Source organism: Rhopilema esculentum, chromosome 16, assembly GCF_057945365.1.
Source record: "Rhopilema esculentum isolate cy_ngs chromosome 16, ASM5794536v1, whole genome shotgun sequence".
Lineage (NCBI taxonomy): Eukaryota > Metazoa > Cnidaria > Scyphozoa > Rhizostomeae > Rhizostomatidae > Rhopilema > Rhopilema esculentum.
The window spans coordinates 12,275,291-12,294,479 of record NC_142830.1 but is presented as its reverse complement, the minus strand read 5'-3'; the positions used below and the strand labels follow the sequence as shown (position 1 = coordinate 12,294,479).

General features: G+C 36.1%; 2 protein-coding genes across 2 annotated transcripts; one reads left to right on the top strand and one right to left on the bottom strand.

The window, feature by feature from the left end:
* The first annotated feature begins 11 nt into the window (after positions 1-11).
* Positions 12-12,270, top strand: LOC135682070 (GTP-binding protein 10). The gene is made up of 11 exons (XM_065196794.2): positions 12-171; positions 2,061-2,100; positions 2,410-2,445; positions 3,130-3,326; positions 4,091-4,330; positions 4,782-4,855; positions 6,158-6,210; positions 7,293-7,400; positions 9,065-9,142; positions 9,869-9,995; positions 11,824-12,270. Exons 1-11 carry the CDS (start codon positions 119-121, stop codon positions 12,006-12,008), a joined length of 1,191 nt encoding a protein of 396 aa, XP_065052866.1. The 5' UTR covers positions 12-118; the 3' UTR covers positions 12,009-12,270.
* A 2,140-nt stretch (positions 12,271-14,410) lies between these two features.
* LOC135691492 (uncharacterized) lies at positions 14,411-16,042 on the bottom strand. Its single transcript, XM_065209350.2, has one exon. The coding sequence runs from the start codon at positions 15,816-15,818 to the stop codon at positions 14,862-14,864; it is 957 nt and encodes a 318-aa protein (XP_065065422.2). The 5' UTR covers positions 15,819-16,042; the 3' UTR covers positions 14,411-14,861.
* Positions 16,043-19,189: the final 3,147 nt, after the last annotated feature.

The following is a 19,189-nucleotide window of genomic DNA, read 5'->3' as shown; positions in this document are numbered from 1 at the left end:
TTGAGGGTCTTCTTTATTACGAGGTAAATACAATATGGCTAATTGTTATCACGAGGGAATTCATTTTTTTGGAGATCTAGAAGAGAAAGAATAAGAATTTTGTCTTTACTGCATAAAGATGATTCCTTCTATGGTTAAGCAAATATGCAGTTGTACAGAGAAAAGAATCGTGTAAGCTCTTTTTGTGATTTTTTACACAAACCTGGTGTAATCATACATCAGCAAGCTGTGGAAAAAGTAATATGAAATTTCAAGATATGATAACTCTGTCATTTTTGCTATTCGCAACCATTTTCTACCATTTTTGCCATCGTACGACCAAAATCTTGTGATATGACTCGATATTTCATCTTCATTCACCCAAAAGTTCCCTATCTTCTAAGTCTTTATAAACACTGATTAATTGATTAACACAAAACAAATTAATTTAAAATCACATTAAAAATAGCAAAGTACAAACACGTAAAATTGTTTAAAATTTACTGGCATGTTTTGTTCACCAACCGATTCAGTTCGACAATTTGATTTACAATAAAAACTATGGTTATTGTCTCAACATCTGATTTCTGATTACATTTTTAAGCATTAACTATTTGCTTATGAACAAGTATCAATTTTTTAAATAACTTTGGATTATTGTTTGTTAATACTGTACAAAGTTCTTCCAAAGAAACTGTCAATAAGAAAACTGCAATCTTATATTTACTTTGTCAGGAATGGTTTTAATTCTGGCCTGGTTGATGAATCATCATCATCATGTTAAGTTTTTCACCTGTCTTACATGCTGGCATGTGTTGGACAGTTCACTTCCAGGCCAGTCTATTCTTTACCAAGCACTGGTGACACCTATTTCCTTCAGATTGGACTTTATTATTTTCTCCCATGTTTTCTTCTGTCTCACTTTGACCAAGATAAAATAAAGGGCATTCAAAACAGTCCAAAACATGAAAGTTGGCAAAGGAAAAGTGGCCGGCAACCTCACTAAAACATGATAGAAATGTAAGAGCAATGGCTCATTTGCCTTGGCAAGGCTTGCTCTTGTGAGAGGTGGTCTTGTTTTGGACAACAGAGCTCATTCTGCTGAAAATCAGGATACGAAACGGGAGGTACATCAAGGGGTTTTAGTTATGCTATCTTAGTTCCTCATTTTATCTTGCTTTGACAACATCTCCTTCCACTTTTACTGTTCTGCATTTCTTCATCAAATCAATATCACCCTTTCTCTTAACATGACCTAACCAAAAAAGCCTCAGGCACTTGCTAATAATCTTCAGCTTTAATCTTTGTCTGAGTACAATGGAGCTCAGCATGTCCTTTAGGCTTATATTATACATCAACCATACCATTCTCATGTCATTTCTTTCCATGTAACATACATCTTCAGCTTTAACTGGCCAATTTTCACTGCCATACACCATTGCACTCCATACATCTCCCTCATGGTAATGCCAGACCTCTGATGGTTAACAGTGGCAACAGATCTCAGGACCTACTCCATTCACTTTTCACCCTTGCTCTCATACTTGCATCGATCCCTCCTTTGGCTCAAATTGTGTCTCCAAAGGTAGCAGAAAGTCAGTACCACTTCAACTTTTTCATCATCCAGATTCATATTCCTCATCTCAATATCATTGGATGCTTCTCCTTCCACATACTTTTGGCAGCTGAAATTGGTGTTATCTGTCAGCCTTCTTTTGATGCCACTGCACTTTTTATGTACTCAGTGCTTGCATGATGCACAGAAAATTGAGTTACTTTCTATAAACTGAGCATGGAAACTTCCCCTTCTTCATTTCTTTATTTATTGTACATTGCCTGGACAACTTTGATAAGCCACTTGCTAACTCAGGCCCACCACACCACATGTCTGGGCAATCTATCAAAGGCCTTTCCAAGTCAACAAAGGCTAAGAAGAACTTCTGTTTCTTGGCCAGGTACCCCAAAAAATCCAAAATGTCCCATGTCAGAAAATAGACTCGTTTAATGAAAATTGTCAGAGATGGTTAACTTTCTAGTATATTTATTTTCCTACTCTCACATTCTACATCTCTACTTTGCAGCAACAGGATCTGGTCATCAACAAGATGCATTTCTTCACAAGTATGTCCATATATATTTGTGTAATTGTTAAAAAGTTTATCTTAATTCAAAATTAAATGCATGTTGCTCAAATATGTTTTCATTTCCATCCTATAATGGCTAGAGATGATAATGTTCCATAGTATGAATGACAGTTATCTATCTGGTATTCATCTTAAAGTAATTTACTTATAGTAGGAAGTTGTACTTGCTGAATGTGTAGTGCCCTAAAATAACCTGGTTTCCTTCATGCTTCTCCTGGATGTATCAAAATTTGACCTTGTTTTGCAACATATTCGCTCATATCTAAAGTGCAGGTTCTTTTCTTAGACTTCAGTTTCCTATGAAGGACAAGCAAGGAAAAAAGTATGTGCCTATTTTTCATATTCCTCCTAAATAGCGTCAATTTTTTTCTTTGTTACTAGTGCTTTAAAAGAAAGCATTTTTTGTTATCACACCACATTATCTTGTTGCTTTATCAAAAAGTAGATTATTAGTTTTTTGAACTGCAAAATTTGAATATGACAGAAATTGCAGTAGTATGACTTTTCAGTATAAATATTGCATATTGGCCTAAGGTAAGCACAAAATTTATATCCAGGTATTAATCAAAACTAACATGAGAGGGAGAAGAATCCATATACCTATGGATTCGAAAATTACTGTTTTACTGAAACAGAAAACATTACAGAAAACAAAAATTACTGTTTTACTGGAACAGAAACATAACAGAAAACAAAAATTACTGTTTTACCAATCTGTCATAAAGTACCTGATGCTTTATATGCAGAGCTGTGCACTTTAGGAGGAAAAAATAAAAGTTTTTAAGTTGCTATTATGAGTTTCATTCTGAATGCATATAGATAGTGCAACATAACTAAGTTATGCACAACTGTATTTATTTTATCATATTGTTCCTGTTCTCTCAATATTTTAAAATTTAGCTTTTGAAGCATTTAAATTCACTTATCAAAACTTTAACCTTTGAAGCCAAATGTCATCTTTTGAAGCATAATTGTTTGTATCATTTTGGACTGCATTACTTTCAAGGGTAGGCGTGTTACATTTATTGACAAAGTAAGAATCTATGTGAAAGGTGGTTCAGGAGGTATGGGTTGTCCAAGTGCTGGTGGATGTGGTGGTAAAGGTGGTGATGTGGTTGCTCGGTGTATGGATGGTTCTTCTTTGGCACAATTCAAGACACTTGGTTACCGAAGGCACATAGCAGGGCATGGCGATCATTTCAAGTAAGGAGAGTTATCAAATACCTTATTAGCTAGAATTGCAGAGGAACATCTGTTGGAGGCTTTTGAACATAGAAAATGTCTGCTAAAAGTCTTGGAACGCTAACTTAATTTTCAATGGAAAATTCAGCTATATTTTTTGTACATTGTATGAAGTTTTTGTAGACTCTCAACATTGCTTTTTTGGGTGGAGGGGATGGATTTAGCAATATTTGAGAGAAGACATGGAAACTATTGATATGCAACCCAAATTGCATGGTGTTTAAGCAATTTAAGAAAGGGATTGGATGTTGTGGAGAGGGGGCATTATTCAAGAGTAGAAGCTTGTCCAGTCGTTATAAGAAAGATTTTTTAACTGATAACTGATGAATGAACAAAAATTGTTGAAATGAAAACCATTTCGAAGTATCTTGTTAAAAAATTGAACCAGTCAAACATTGAAATGTGATATTTTCAATAATTTATTATAGGATACCCTCTAATTTTAAGATCAATATTTATTATATATATTATTAGCAGCATGCTCCAGTTTCCCCAAGTTCATTCACTCTATTGAGAATGCTCCTTTCCCATTTTCAGAAGGCATGCTAATGTCAGAAAACAAAATATTGCCGAGCTTTCCTGAAAATGTATCTCCTGCTTCACGTCATTTGAAGCACATTTGTTTCGTCTCCCCAAAAATTTATATTATTCGAGAATATTCTTTTGACTTTTTGCTAAACCTCAATGTTTGGTTAGTGGCTGGATAATTTTTTACGTATTTACAGGAAAAATAAAGGAGATGGAAAGCCCGGAAGATCCAGTTTTCTAAGTGTACCTGCAGGAACGGTAGTTTATGATGGAGAAAATAACCTTCTTAAAGAGCTGAACACTCATGGTGAGCAGATGATACTAGCAAGGGGAGGACATGGCGGCTCACACAAGACATTGAAGTTCAATGGAATAAAAGGAGAGAGAAAGATCGTAACATTTGAACTAAAGCTTCTTGGAGATGTTGGTCTTGTAGGGTAATTTGATATCATTTTTTGAATCGTGGTGAACTGCTTTCATTACATGGATTTTTATACTGAGTAAAAATGTATTTGTTAATAACTTAGGTTTAGGACCCTGAGAAGCTATGCTTATCGAGCAGTGTCCTGGTCCTTCCTCTCAATGTGACCACACCTCGTGATTCCTATGCTTGGAATTGCGGAGATCTGTCGAATCCTCATCTTCCTCAAAGAAAATGCGAGCGTTTGACATGACCAGTACCTGGCACCGTGTAGCTGGTCCTGGGTTCGAGTCCTGCCCGTGACATGTCTCTTGCTCGCATTTCTTTCAGTATTTTTTCCCAAGTTCTGTTCTCCTGGCGCATAGATTTTTATTTACTGTAGCATCATCGTATTTTAGCCATGGCTTTATGGTTTTTCTTGTTTTTCTTTTTTGTATAATGTCTATTACTTTTTTTAAATCTGACAGATTCCCAAATGCTGGCAAGTCTACATTCCTTCAAAGCGTCTCAAACGCAACACCAAAAGTTGCAGATTACCCTTGTAAGCTCTTTGCCTTTTTGAATCCTTCCTATGAACAAAAAACAGAAAGGAGTTTTTCAGTTGTTTTAATTCATTACGATGCAATATGTTACACACATGTTTCTGTAACCAAAGCTACTGCGAAATAACCAACCCACAGGCAATTAAGTGCATGGGTGCCATTTGATGATGAAATTTAATCAGAGCATGAAGATTTTTCATTGGGTGCTCAAATTCATAGGATTTTAAAACATTAAATGTTCTGTGAATTCCAAATAGACGCAAATGCAAAGGCTACCAAGATATTTTGCTGCCTTAAAGGCAGTCTGTTCCCTCAATGATTGGCTAATATAAACAATAGGTCTTCCCGCCTTAACGAATTACGCTACTTGCTTTGGCTGGCCTAGCTGCGGTAGTGGACGACATTTGAAACTGCGTGCAAAAGCTATCGCGAATGGCCAGAATATTTAATTACTGGAATTAAACGATGATAATGGAAGCATTGATATTCGCTGTTGACATATCTGTCGCAGGCAGAAACCAAACAGGGAACCAAATTTTTCTAGCCACAGCTTCACTACAGCGGGAACACAGCCAAGGAATCAAAGTTGTCTCTGGTTGGTTTAAATCGTGTAATTGTCGCACAAGCTCAACGGTGCGTGAATTTCACTCTCATGATAATGAAGTTGAGCACAATAGGGGACAGACTGCCTTTGGAATCAACCATTGGTTTTAGGCCTCTTTTACACGATTGTCTATTGAAATATAAACATAATCATTTCCTTGCGTTTTGACTTATCTTCCATTGTGGCAGCAATAAATCGCTTAGAATCATCTGAAATCACCCTCCTTTTGACAACACCTCGTTTCCTTCTTGACCCGAACAACGTTTTCATTTTATGTAGGGCAATTATTTAAAAAAAAACTATTTGCTACATGGAAGATTGTAAATGTCAAGACAGAAACTTGACATTCCTTTGTAGTCTCTTTTTATTTAGAATATTGTCAAATTTTGAATTGTAAGTGCCTTTCATGGTGGGAACTTCAATGATCTTGAGTCTTTTCCCGCCATGATAGGCACAGTTGTATGTTATTGAGTTTTCTCTTTTAGTGATTGTACAACAACAAAAGATTGGGAAAGCTTTTTCATTTTCTTTAAAATTTCGATTGTATTTCATACAACCGCTATTTTTACTTTTCGTCAGAATTATTTAATTTTTAAAAATTTCCTTTCAAAAATTAAAGTTACTAAATATTTCCTATAAATTCTCATTTTTTCATCAGTTCTTCTTAACTGCTCACCATGGCTTTCTCTCATTTCAGTTACAACATTGCGACCAACTGTTGGTTTAATCAAATATCCTGATCATACTACGGTGAGAAAATTTTCTCCTGAATCCTTAACTGGTTGCTTCGACATTTTCTTTCAGTCCCTTCGTTATTATTATTCTGTGGTACCTAACCAGTGATGCCAGGTCTTGGAACAGCAAGAGCAATCTTGTCATACACCTTAGCTGTTTACTCTCTCCCCTTCAAACAATGCTGGATTGTTCTCCATAAACTATTCGAACGTAACCATTTTAGAAAATAGAATGGCTATGGTGTATTTTCAACGTTGTTTTGGGGGGAAAGAGGGAAACTCGGCTGTTCTTGGAACTGTGAATTGAATATACATAGAAAATTCACCAAAATGCTTAAATGTTCCAAGTACTTTTTGCAAGCATTTAGGTCATCCTTCTCATTTTTTAACGTGTAAGAGTTATGATTAAAACTTTGCTTAACCAGAGTTGCTTATCCACTATTCAGACGCTAGGCTCAGTTTTTTTAAATAATCTACAAATGAATGAAAAATAATGATAATAATTCCATAATGATGTATACAAAGCTAAAGCCTGCTCAACAAAGCTGATTTACAAGGGGCCGTCTATCTATTATGAAAACAAATTAAGATAAAAAGTTTTAAGATTTTTTGCACAGACTGGAATTTGAGGCGGGAATATTTGAAAGCAAATCGTTCTACCATTTATTCCCTAACTTTTCACCTTGATAATTATTTAAAGCATACTTTGCTTTTCCATAGATCTCGAACTTTTCTCGTTTCTAAACCATTTGGTTATCAGAATCCTTCCCATTTTAACAAACACCCCTGAGCAGTGTCCCCCATGTCTACAGGCTCTGATTGCCCGATAGATTTTAAAAGCTGTCACACTGTCCTTAGTTTTGTAACACAACGGTACTTTGGGTATTCACTACGACAAATGAATCGTCTGTGCACAAAGGCAGACAAATAAGGCGTATTATTCAGGGAGTGGTACATTGGAAAGAGCCATCCTGTTTTAATTTGCCATTATTGTGGTAACAACTTTTTGTAAAACATCTTGAAAAATGGTGACAGGCTTTTTATTCGACAATAAAAGCAATCTGTGTCTGTGATTCAAAATGTTGCTTATTTTATTAGATAAGCTATACTGATCTGCCTGGGCTGATTGAAGATGCTTATTTGAATCGTGGAATGGGCCACAAGTTTCTTCGCCATGTAGAAAGAACAAAAGTGATTTTAATGATGGTAAGATATTCACTTGTCTCTGAAATATATTGTCTTCAAGGAATTCGCATAATTTGCAGCGCAACCAGGGAAAATTTATATACTAGGATGATAATTTTTTTCGACAGAGTCAGTGAAAAGGAATAGGAACCCCTCTAAGCACAACTGTTATTTTCTATTGAAACACTGGGTTCTTTATAACGACCATTTTTCTAAGACGTGCATCATTATTTAAGTGCCCCAGAAGCTTTTTTCATAGCTTTAGCTGCGTAACAGAATAAAAGCCACAAGGCAACGAATATCTGGCAGTTTTCAATTATGATTTACGCACTTTAAAGGAGGCGCTTATAAGAGAGGTGGGGCTAAATTGAGAGAGGGGGCTTAATAAATATTTTTTAATAAAAAACCATTTATAGTGGTAAATTTTTTTGTTATTTGCGAAATAAAAAACATCAAATCAGCCCTCTGTACCAATAATATTGTCATCGTCATCGTCAACAATTATTAATTCTAGAGACATGGTGTGAGTTTTGATTTGATGCGAAGAATTGAACGACCAATGAATAAAATGAAAATCTCTGTTTTCTGTCAAGTTTACTTATTTCAGCATCAGTGAAAAATTTTTTTTGGGGGGGGGGGGGCTAAATTGAAAGGAGGGCTAGTCAATTTTTTCCTTCTGCAAAAGGGGGGCTAATAAGAGAGGGGGAATTAATTGAGAGGGGGTCTAAAAAGAGAATTTACGGTATCCATAAGAACTGAAATGATATCTATGTTTTTTCTGTTTTTTAAGACATCATTTTTGTACGAAAAATCATAACATACAAGATTTAACATTGGCTATTTGATCCTCTTTGTTTAGATTATCAAATGATTGAACATGTTTTATTCACTCTACCTCTTTGTATAATATGTTCAGGGGGAATCGCAGTGAGGTCTGGGCCGAGTTTATACAAACACCGTTTGATGCCTTTTGGTGCTTTGGTTCAGTGAATCAAAGTTTTTTTGAGCATATCTGTTTTATTTTTCTTGATGTGAAATCCAGATCGGTCTGTATTAAGCTGTTTTAGACGTCTAGACAACTCAAATTAATTCCTAAGAAGTTGAATTACAAAATTAATTTGATAATTTCCAGAACAGACAGCTAAAATATAAGCGATTATTTTTGCCGTTTTCATGAATATCTTTTGACCAGCTGACTCTAGCTTTCTTTAAAGATGAAGCATAAACTTATAAGGCTGTTTGCTAGTAGCCTGGCTCCTTCCTTCTGTTATTCCCATATCAAAACTGAAATCGGCCTAGGGTTTCTTAATCTTCATGAAACGCCAAGGTTTGCTTGAAATCCCAGTTGGCTTTTGATCGTGTTTACTCTTTTCATTGCAAATGGAGGTTTAAACCTGGCAGAAATGCAATTTCGTAAAGGAAAGCGTTGTCAGTTTTCCATTCAGAGCCAAGTATAGTCAAAATAGCATTAAAATAAGTGGTTGCTAATAAGAATTACAGTTAAACTTTGATATATAACCAGTGGCTATATGACAAGCAAAGAGTGTCAGCAGGGATTAAAGGATCATGTAAACACTGTGGACGCTCCCTAGAGGAAGTCTGAATACTTTGAGAACATTTTCACTAACAAACTTTTAATTTATGCACACCTCTAATTCTTGTTTTCTATTTCTAAATTCCTGAAGGTTGATATAAATGGATTTCAACTGAATTCACAATTCCCACTGAGGAGCCCCGTTGAAACGATAACACTGCTTCTGCAGGTACTTTCTTCTACTTTTGTGTCGTGGAATTTTTTAATGAGAATACCTTAGTTATACAGTGTTTTTGTAAAAATTTTAATAAATATGGGCGATGCCTAATAGCAACTAGTTTTTAAAAGAAATAGGTATCCCCGTTCATGCAGCCAAAAGACATGGGCATTTCAATACTTGGACAGGAGATGGTAAAACCATTTGAAAACTCTCAGTTAACTTCTCCCGAGCAACCGAATATTCTTGTGAAATATGTCATGTTTCATTTTCCGCGAATAAAGAATTTGAATTTAAAATCCAATTATTTTGTCTTTAGGGCAAAACATTCATGTCGCATTGACTTAGAGACTGATGACAATGTAAACAAAAACAAAAATTCAGACCATCAATCGTTCATATGTCACAGAGAATAAACTTTGTATCAGAAATGTGACTTTGATGCAGAATATTTAACCTCTTAGGCACAGTGAGATTTTATGGCCGTAGAAATTTCTGTTTATAGAAATTCAATGTTTCATTAACTTTGCACATGATCATTTGAAAACGATTTGTTATTTATTTTTAAGGTTTTCAAACGTTATTACGTAACGTAAACAAGACCTATTTCCATATTCATTTTGGTAAAAAGTCTAACAGATTTTTATATCTGTAGTAATAACTTCAGCTTGGAAACGTTCACCGTAGCTTTTATTGACTTTCAAAGTTGTATCATTATAAATTTTTTTAAAACCACAGGAGCTTTACCTGTATCAAAAAGAGTTGATGGATCGCGAAATATTAGTTGCCCTGAACAAAGTCGACACTGAACCATCTGGAGAACTGGTTGCACGTATTAAACACCAAATGGTGAACATCACCAAAAGTGAGTGTAATTTTTGTAAGACATTAGCAACACAAAGCTTGCCTTAAGTCGATACCTGTTGAGTATCAGGAAAATCGATGGTCTCTAAAAAAGGAGCATTATCACGCAGTCATCACATAGGTTGGCGGCTCACAGTGCCCACGGGCCTAATCCGACCAATTTCAAAATCAGAATTATTAGGCCTGGTTCAAACGTCGCGCTTCTCATGTGCCGAACCTAACTCGAGAATTAAGTACATGAGAGGCGTGACGTTTGAATCAATTTGGTACGGCAGATTTAGTTAGGAGCGGCAGACTAGTTTGGATCGGCAGAGCTTGCCGAGCTGCACGGCTCTAGCACGGCACGGTTTCAAGCGTCGAACTTGTCATGTACCGAACTCAATGCATAATTATATTTAATTTATTTTCCTTCCCAGAATTCATTTCTTTCTTTGAGGGCGCATGCGTTTCAAACAAATATGTGAGATTGTGTGCCTTAACCAAGATACTTCATGTAACAATCCTAAAACCCATTTGGCGCGACATGATTAAGTTCGACGTTTGAAACGGGAGTCGCGCTAAACATGCTCAAGTGTCGCTCCAAGCAGAGTTAGGTTCGGCACATGAGAAGTGCGACGTTTGAACCAGGCCTTAGGTGAAGGGGCGGGAAAATGCTTTCGCCATTCCTTCGACTTTCGGTTGAAAGAGAATTGAATGATTGGTTTGCTGTTTTGATGGGGAAAATTCAGCAATTTTGTAAAAGATTCTCTGACTATTCATAAAAGATGGCCACGAAGTGTCACTTTATTGAAGAAACGAAAAATGTTTACTTTAAAGCAAACTGCTTAAAGCTTCTTTTTCATGAAAAAATTATAACTGAGAAAGTTTTAGCAGTGCACTTTAATTTTAAAGTTTCAATACTGACACAAAATGAGTTGCTCTAAATTTGTTAATGACTTGTTTATCTTAAATTCTGATTTGCTCATTGTCTAAGCATATGACAATCAAATAATGAACCCAAAACGTTCAACGTTTATTGTGAAATTAATGAAAAGAAGATAATATGAAATGAAGAGACACCAAAAGCGTCTATGTTATTTAGCAAGCCAATTAATTTGATAACTAAATGACAGCTTTAAAAATTGTTTACCTGATATCATTTTTAATAACCTAATTCCAGAATTGTCAAATAAATTTGGCATTTTGCGCATGCAAGGATGCTGCCGATTGACCTATCATAAACACCCTGCAAAGCCTATTGTTAACACTGAACGATTGGCTGACGGGACATAGTGCCTTAATTGTTACAGAATAAACTATATGGCTTTGAAAAAAGCAAACATTTGAGTAAACTAAAGCTTTTTGTTTGACACTCTTCAGACTTTAAAACGTCAGAAACACGAGTTAAAAATCAGAAACGCGAGTAGATGACTGTTGAGGCTGACCAACCAGTGCCGCTTGCCTATTGAGAATGTTACCAATAGTCCTAAGGTGAAAAAGACCTCTTTTTGTCTACATAATAGCGGTTTTTTCGTGTTTATGTAGATAGATTCCAGAGCTGCTAGATGGAACGACGATCGGGCTTTACCAATAATCCGAAACATGTCGCCATTATAGTTTTTTGCACAATCTGGGTTTTCCAGTAAATGCTGCCCGATAGCAGAATCGCACGTTTTAGCTTTAGTCGTACTTTTAGATCTATGTTCTGACGTTTTAAACTCTGAAGAGTGTCAGACGAAAAGCTTTCGTTTACTCAAATGTTTGCTTTTTTCAAAGCCATTTTCAAGTTTTGTACCACCAAAAGATTGTTTGAATAAATTATATATAATGTTACTTTTATGATTTTTCAGTGGACCTACCATTTTTGCGCACAGAAGAGTCGGACATAATTCGTGAAAAAGTTTACGACTTCACTTCAAATGGGTTTTCGAATGTTTTTGGAATTTCGGCAAAAGCTGGCATCGGTTTGGAAATACTTACGGATAATGTGCGTAGCGTGGTTGAGCAGCTAAAAATGGACGAAGAACTGGAGTAGTATTTATCTTTCCTATGGACAGATATATTTTGACGAATCTTACTGTACAACAAAAGCCATGTAAGATAATTAATTATTTGAAGCAGCAACTAACACTAAGATCCACTGTCGCAAAATTCGTTTTAATCAAGAATCCATGATCATTCTTGAAGAGGTGTTTATTTGCAAGTCCGTGTTTTCTTCGTGCAAACTTAGCTGCAAGCTAAAGTCCTTTTCGAATGTATTTCTGCTGGTCCAAATTTTAACCAGGCTGCGCGGCAGAAATGCGGCATTCATTCGAACGTAGCCTCTGAAGGTCACATTTGCAATTCAATTCAAGAGTCTGCAGGCAGGCTATTCAAACGGTATTCAAACGGTGTTTTGCCGTGATTACGAGTGACCTTCAGGGTTGCCAGATGCTTGGAATGTTTGGCGGCCAAATAATTTATGCGTGACGGCCAAATAATTTATGCGTGACGGCCAAATTCGGCCAGCCAAACAAAATATACAAAAAAGCTACATTTTGGCTAAATCTTTAGAGTAATAGTGTAATCAAAATTGGCTTTGTTTGTTTCAAAAGCTCAAACTTGCTTTCAATTTCAATTTTCTGTTATCTTTTACTTTGTTTCTTACTTCGTTATTTGCAATTTTGAGATTGTTTTAACAAAATGTTGCAGGCACCGCGGACCAGGGGGGCTGGGGATGCCAAATATTAAGTATCAAACGACCAGAAAAGCCTCTTTTTATACGGTTTTACCCCCCCCCCCCACTTTTTTTAGACCCCCCACTTTTCTCAACGCTCCGCTGTGCCTGTGTTGAATATTTTCTGTGCAAAAATTGTCGCATTCTTTTTCTTTGTATTTTTGTGGCTTTCAACATGCGGCCAAAATTCGGCCAACTTTTACTTTTTTGGCCAAATCAATTTTCGACGGCCAATAGCTTTGAAAAACGGCCAGAATAGAGGAATTTGGCTGTCAAAACGGCCAAATGGCAGAGGCTGTGGTAGCAACCAACTTGTTTTGTCAGGTTAGGGCTAGTTGTCAGGGCTTGATGGCATCCATACAACCAACCGATTTGCATGTACCGATTTACTTGCATTGTAGAATTTCAAAGAACAACAGGGCAGTATTGTCTTTAGTTAAACAGACAAATTAACCTGTTAGGAAGACTCCTCAAACACAAAGCGACTAGGATTACATCTTTTTTATGCCCTATCGAATTACGGTTTTATTTGTGCCTGGCATACACGCACATTATTATTTCTTGTTTTCCCAAATGCTCGACATTTTTATTCTTTGATTGGAGGATTATAGATTAATTTCTTTCCAAGATTCTAAAAGATGGAACTGTTTAGGAGCATAAATCACCGAGAATATCATAGACCGAGGGGGGAGGGAGGGAGGGGCTAATCATGCTAAAAACCAAGAGCAAGACGATTCGTTGTATGGTTTTAATTATATTTTGAATATAATATAATTGCGGCTAAAGCCCCCTCACTCCCCCTGCTTCCGCGGTCTCTGTTTCGGAGACTAACCTCGCTTCTGCTGCTCGAGAAAAATAATTTATCCAATTCTTTTAGCGTCGAAGGACGACGAGTATCAATCGAATTTGTGGTATTTTTTGCATAAAAGAGGTTTCCCTTGTTGGTGTGAATCTGTATCAGATACCTTACTAATTCATCTTTCTTTAATTTCAGCAATTTTCACCCCTAACAAGCTAAGCAAGTATACAAAACATCTTATTCAACATCCTGCTCTGAGAACATTAATATTTATGTTATTTTAATGACCCCATTATGGCATGTGGTAGCTCTACTATTATGGTTGCAGGGAGCTAAATTTAGTAACATAAATATAGCTGTACTTTATCGTAATTTCCAAGTCCAATTTTCCTATTAACTTAGTTGTCGTGGGATTGATACAAGTTGGCAAACTCTTATGGTAGTTAGCCACTTTTATGTATGATATCACAATGACGTTTTCCCAACAAATTGCTCATTAATACCGATCCATTGATAAATGCTAAACTTTTTAATCCCAAAACATTTTTTCTGTGAAGAAATTTATGAACTTCAAAGTCGTTGTACTTTGCGAAAGAAAAATGTTATACGGATATTCCCCCTAATCAATATTTCCCCCCTAAACTTTGCAGAATTGATTTTTGTTGCCGAATTTTGAAGAACTAGTTTTTGCGATTAAGGGCTTTCCTTTAAATATTACCAGTTTAAAATTTGTTATTAAAAGAAAATGTCACTCCAAAATTCCAGTTCATCGCAGATCAGCCCTTAAGGATCACAAGATCCAAAAAATTTCTATTTAACTTAATTTTAACAGTTTATTTTCAAAGGGCATGATCGCTTTCCTGTAATCCAGTGAAAGCCATGTCTTGAAACGAAGATAATATTTCTATAAAAATGCTCCACATCAAAAACCGTGTTAATAACAGCAAACCTAATCTGTTCTTATACAGTTCTGTATTGAACTTGACATTTTAATTAGATTTTTTCAACAACAAAGCATCAATCAACAAAAAATATGATATGTATGTATCAAATATAACCTCCTGAAAACATAACATTTTAGTATATAAGTAAATCCACAAAAACGTAGGTATTCATAAAAACACTTATCGTGATTTTGCCAACATGTTAAATTATTTGCTTAAAATTGTTTTAACAGACTTGGAAAATTAATTCACATATGGTTAAGACCAGCATGGTTAACTATGGCGAGATTTCCCCAATAGTTCCTTAAGGTTGTCGGTCATATTTAATTTCATATTTTGCTTCTTAATTTCGAAAAAGATTCAATTGTTGAATTTATGTTTGCATCTCTGGGAAGGTCGGCATAACCTGACACGACAGCGCTAAGCGATCTACAAATACCAAGAAACAGATTTAACTTTGGAAATGCTTGTCGAGTAAATATGAAAATTCTTCTCTGTTGAATTCATGCGATTAAGCTCCTGGCACGTGGTCCACGGAAGGCCTACAATTTGTCCAGGTGGGCATCGTTTCCTTATCTTCGGGATTTCATAATAGTCAGAGCCGTAATTTTTTCTCAAAATCATTTTGTAGTGGTTTGGAACGAATACTGAAAAGCCTTCGAACCTTGCCTCTTTCAGAGGAAAAACATCAGTTTTCCTAACGTTAAAATTAACTTTGTTATTAGTAGTTTCCCGAAGAAAACTATTCGCGTCTTCTTCAAACCCGAAAATATCAATCATAAAGCCGTCGTGAAACTTGCAACCGGCTCGCACACAGTTTCCAAAGCAACTTTGTTGATCTCTAAGCTTGGCAAGAATGGTGTGTTTGTGCTTTCCAAACGCATGATCGCTCGAGGCATTTTGAAGAAATATATCAACGGGCAGTTCATGAGAAACAATACGAAACTTTTCGTAATCTGTTTTCATAATTCCAATATCTAATTCGTTGTCCCAAGGTATAAAACCCTCGTGCCTGATGGCCCCTAGCAAGGCCCCTCTCCACATCCAATATCTTATGCGGTGCTTTCTGCAAATCCTATCAAATGCGGCCATCATCCTTATCGTAGCTAACTGTGTCTGGCGCAACAACGTTTTCCCCAAATGGCGCACATCGGGACAAACGAGTTTCTCGTTTTCAAAATCACATTTTGGCGACAAGGTAGTGAATAGTTCTATTTCCTGATTCGGATCAAACTTTTTTATGAGTTTCCCATTTGGCAGTTTGTAGTAAGTTAGTCCATCTTCAAAGTCACACTGGAGACTCTCATAGATAACGAATCCGGTAATTGCAACCAAACCAAGAAAGACACCCAGAAACAACCTGGTAAACCGCGAATGGGCCGCCATTAATTTGTCAATGTCACTGTGATACTCTGACCTTCTCGCATATGGATGGCCTACTCGATTCCTGACATTACGAATTTTGCGGAACTTGTATTTGGTCTTTTAACAGTATGCCAAAAGCCGGACCAAAGGTACAGAATAGAGAAACGACCTGTAATCAGCTATGTAATCTTCGGACCAATGAACAAAAGACAAATAGACATGAGTCAAATAATCAAGCGAGTTAATACTTCCGGTAATAGTAAAACTGGACAGATTTCCTGCCGTTTGAAAATTTCCCGTTTCTTCAAGATTCTTTGAACTTAATGAAAAGGTCCTAAATTTAATTACATGAAAGTACATACTGTAGGTGCGTTGAGGAAAAACACTGTTAAGTGAATTGTGATAATCATTCATGTATTTTTTAATTTGTTTAGCACCTCTGACTACCTCGTTCATTTTGATATCGGTAGGTACAGGTGGTTACTAGTTTAAATAAAAGTTGTTTTTATGTACCAAACCCGTCAAGTTTGAATATTAACTGAAAAAGCACCCATACATGACTAAAAATCCTCGTTTTTAGATAAAAATGTTGTTTAAAATTACCATTTTACAGCAGCTCAGCCTTGCCTTACATGCAAGACGAAAGTCAATATTTTCCATTTTGACCACCAAAAATATTTTCGTTGATAAATTCTCGTTGATACCTGCCCCTTTGCAGTTCACCGAGTTGCTCTTTTTGCCAACTGCATGGACTCCGACGCAGGTTGAAAAGTGGGAGGGGGCATGGGAGATTTTAACAATCATAACAAAATAAATTTATATTGTTTCTTAAATTTCAAAGGTTCTATGGTTTTGCAAAAAGTGGGAGGCCCTGCAGCTGCATAACCAGAAAGTGCCCTTGAATTGCTTTGGTGCTATACGAAATGAGCAAAGAGGTGACCTTTTGGGGCGGTGACCTAAAATGTTTCTTTTCGATCTACTTTAAGAAACATCAAAAAAGCCCACAAGATGTCCAAATGGTTCCTTTTGTACCCTTTTTGAAAAGAAAGCTTAGAATTGAAAGCAAAACGAGCATGCGCACTTGTTTTCACGGAACCAAGTTTGATCAAATTCTTAAATTGTCTAGTATTTTGTGCTGTCTTTATTGATTCCGGGAGTAAATTCCAGATTTTAGGCCCTTGAAAACTTAATGATCTGATACCATTATTGGTAGTTCTGGCTTTTGGAATGTCAAGGGGTTTTTTGAGTCGAAGGTTATGACCTGTTGTTTTGGGTACAAGATAGTCTTTCATGAAAACAGGTATTCATGTATTCATGATGATTCATGATAATTCCGCGTATTCATGATAATTCCGTTTCGGATAACTCCACTTTGAAGAGCGTTTTCTTTTAATAAATTCGGTTTGGTATCAGATGACACCGTTTTTGAGAGTATTAATGAAACGCAAAATCTCAAACAGATTCACTCAAATCCGTTCTCATACGAATATTAACTAACGGAGAAATGATAACAGGGCCTAAAAAACTTGTATTCTTTTTGTTAAATTATTTTGTTTTCAAAAAACTTTTTCTAAAGTTCCATAAATACTTTTTGGTTTTATGGAAACCTTGTACGTTTTTTTCAAACAGTGATACACACCTTCTAATACAAAGATCACATCAGGTCTCTATTTTATGGATCGCACGTCATCGCACGCCTAAACTTTTCAAGGCGTGCGATTACCAGCACGCCGCCAAATTTCATATTACCAGGACTGCATGAAAAAATCAATGATATCTCCCAAATCCAAAAAGGAGTTCTCAAAATCTTTTCTGCGTAAATAAGTACAATAGTTAAATCATCCGAAATGATTTTACTTGACAACGAAAGCAATCTTTATCTGGTAGAACTCACTCGATTTTCCCTAGAGTGAGATTCGATCCTTTAGGCCACTTCGAGCCACGTTAGGCCACTTCGAGACGTAAATCTTTAATATTAGAACAAAACATGCAAAATGTCATCAGAAATGTCTATATTTGATACCACGAGCCAGTGTGACCAGATCTCAATTTTGGAATTATGCCAAATTTGTCATAAAATAATGCTAGATTTTCAAAAATTATGCTAAATTTCAAATCAAGGCACCCCTGCTTGTAAAAGAGGCTAGAGGATGCTCAGAATATAAAAAATGACCAAAGTTTCCATTTGGCCTTTTTGACCCCCAATCTAAAACACAGTGTACTCAAAATTGCCATCCTTTCTACACAAAACGGCAATTTAGATTAATGGTTTTGACATCCAAATTTTTTAACCCCTTGGCCGTCATAAATTGATTTGGCCGAAGAAGCAAAAGCTGGCAGAATTCTGGCAGCATGTTGCAAAAAATCACAAAAAATGCAAAGGAAAATAAATTATTTGCATAGATGATGTTCAAATTTGTTTTAGAATGATTTCAAAACTGCAAATAAAGAAACATGAAACAACGTAAAAGATAACAGACAATGTAAGATAAAAGTAAATGAAAGCTTTGTAACCTACAAAGCAAATTTTGATTACACTATCACTCCCCGCAATTGTCAAAAATTTAGCTTTTTTGTGTACTGAATTTAGCTGGCTGAATTTGGCTGCCAACCATAAAATATTTGGCTGCCAACCTTTCCAAACATCTGGCTAAATCCTGAAAGTGGAAAGTCACACATTCTTGTTTAAAGTGTTTCCATTTGGTGGTGATAGACAACAGATCAATGGAAACAGCGAGTTTTTAAAAACTATCAAAATTATGCCAGAGTTATGCTAGATTCCAAATTATGCTAGATTTTATGCTAAATGACAATTTTTGGTCAATATTATGCTGAAAGTATTATAATATGCTAGATCTGGTCACACTGCCACGAGCTGGAAACGTTTCGTTTTGACACAACGTATACACGCATTTAGGAACTACATTATAAGGACATGTAGAAGGCCGAAATATTTAAAGAACTTATACTTCTAAAAACGAATAAAACATTCGTGTGTCAAGTGCTTCATTGAGTAGTTTCCGCATATGCTGTCTCGCCCCTTTTTCTAAAGTGTTAAGCCCTGGTCAAACGATCCAACATTTCATCAAACATTTCACCCAACATTTTCACGCGCAGATCGAAAAAGGAAAAAGGCTGCACAGTTTCGCGACATTTCGATCTTTTTATTATCTCTTTAGATATTTTCACTGTCATCGCGGTCTTTCAAGACCAATATCGCAGCATCCCCTTTCAAGGCTGTGGCCTAAGTTCGTCCCCCTGCACTTTCTTGTAGCTCCTCTGGGCTACAGTTATTTCACTGACGCTTGATGCCTCTTCTTTCGCACAGAATACGTTATATTGCCCATAATTATTAAGTGTAACCTGTAAGCAAACGCGATTGCTGGAACGAA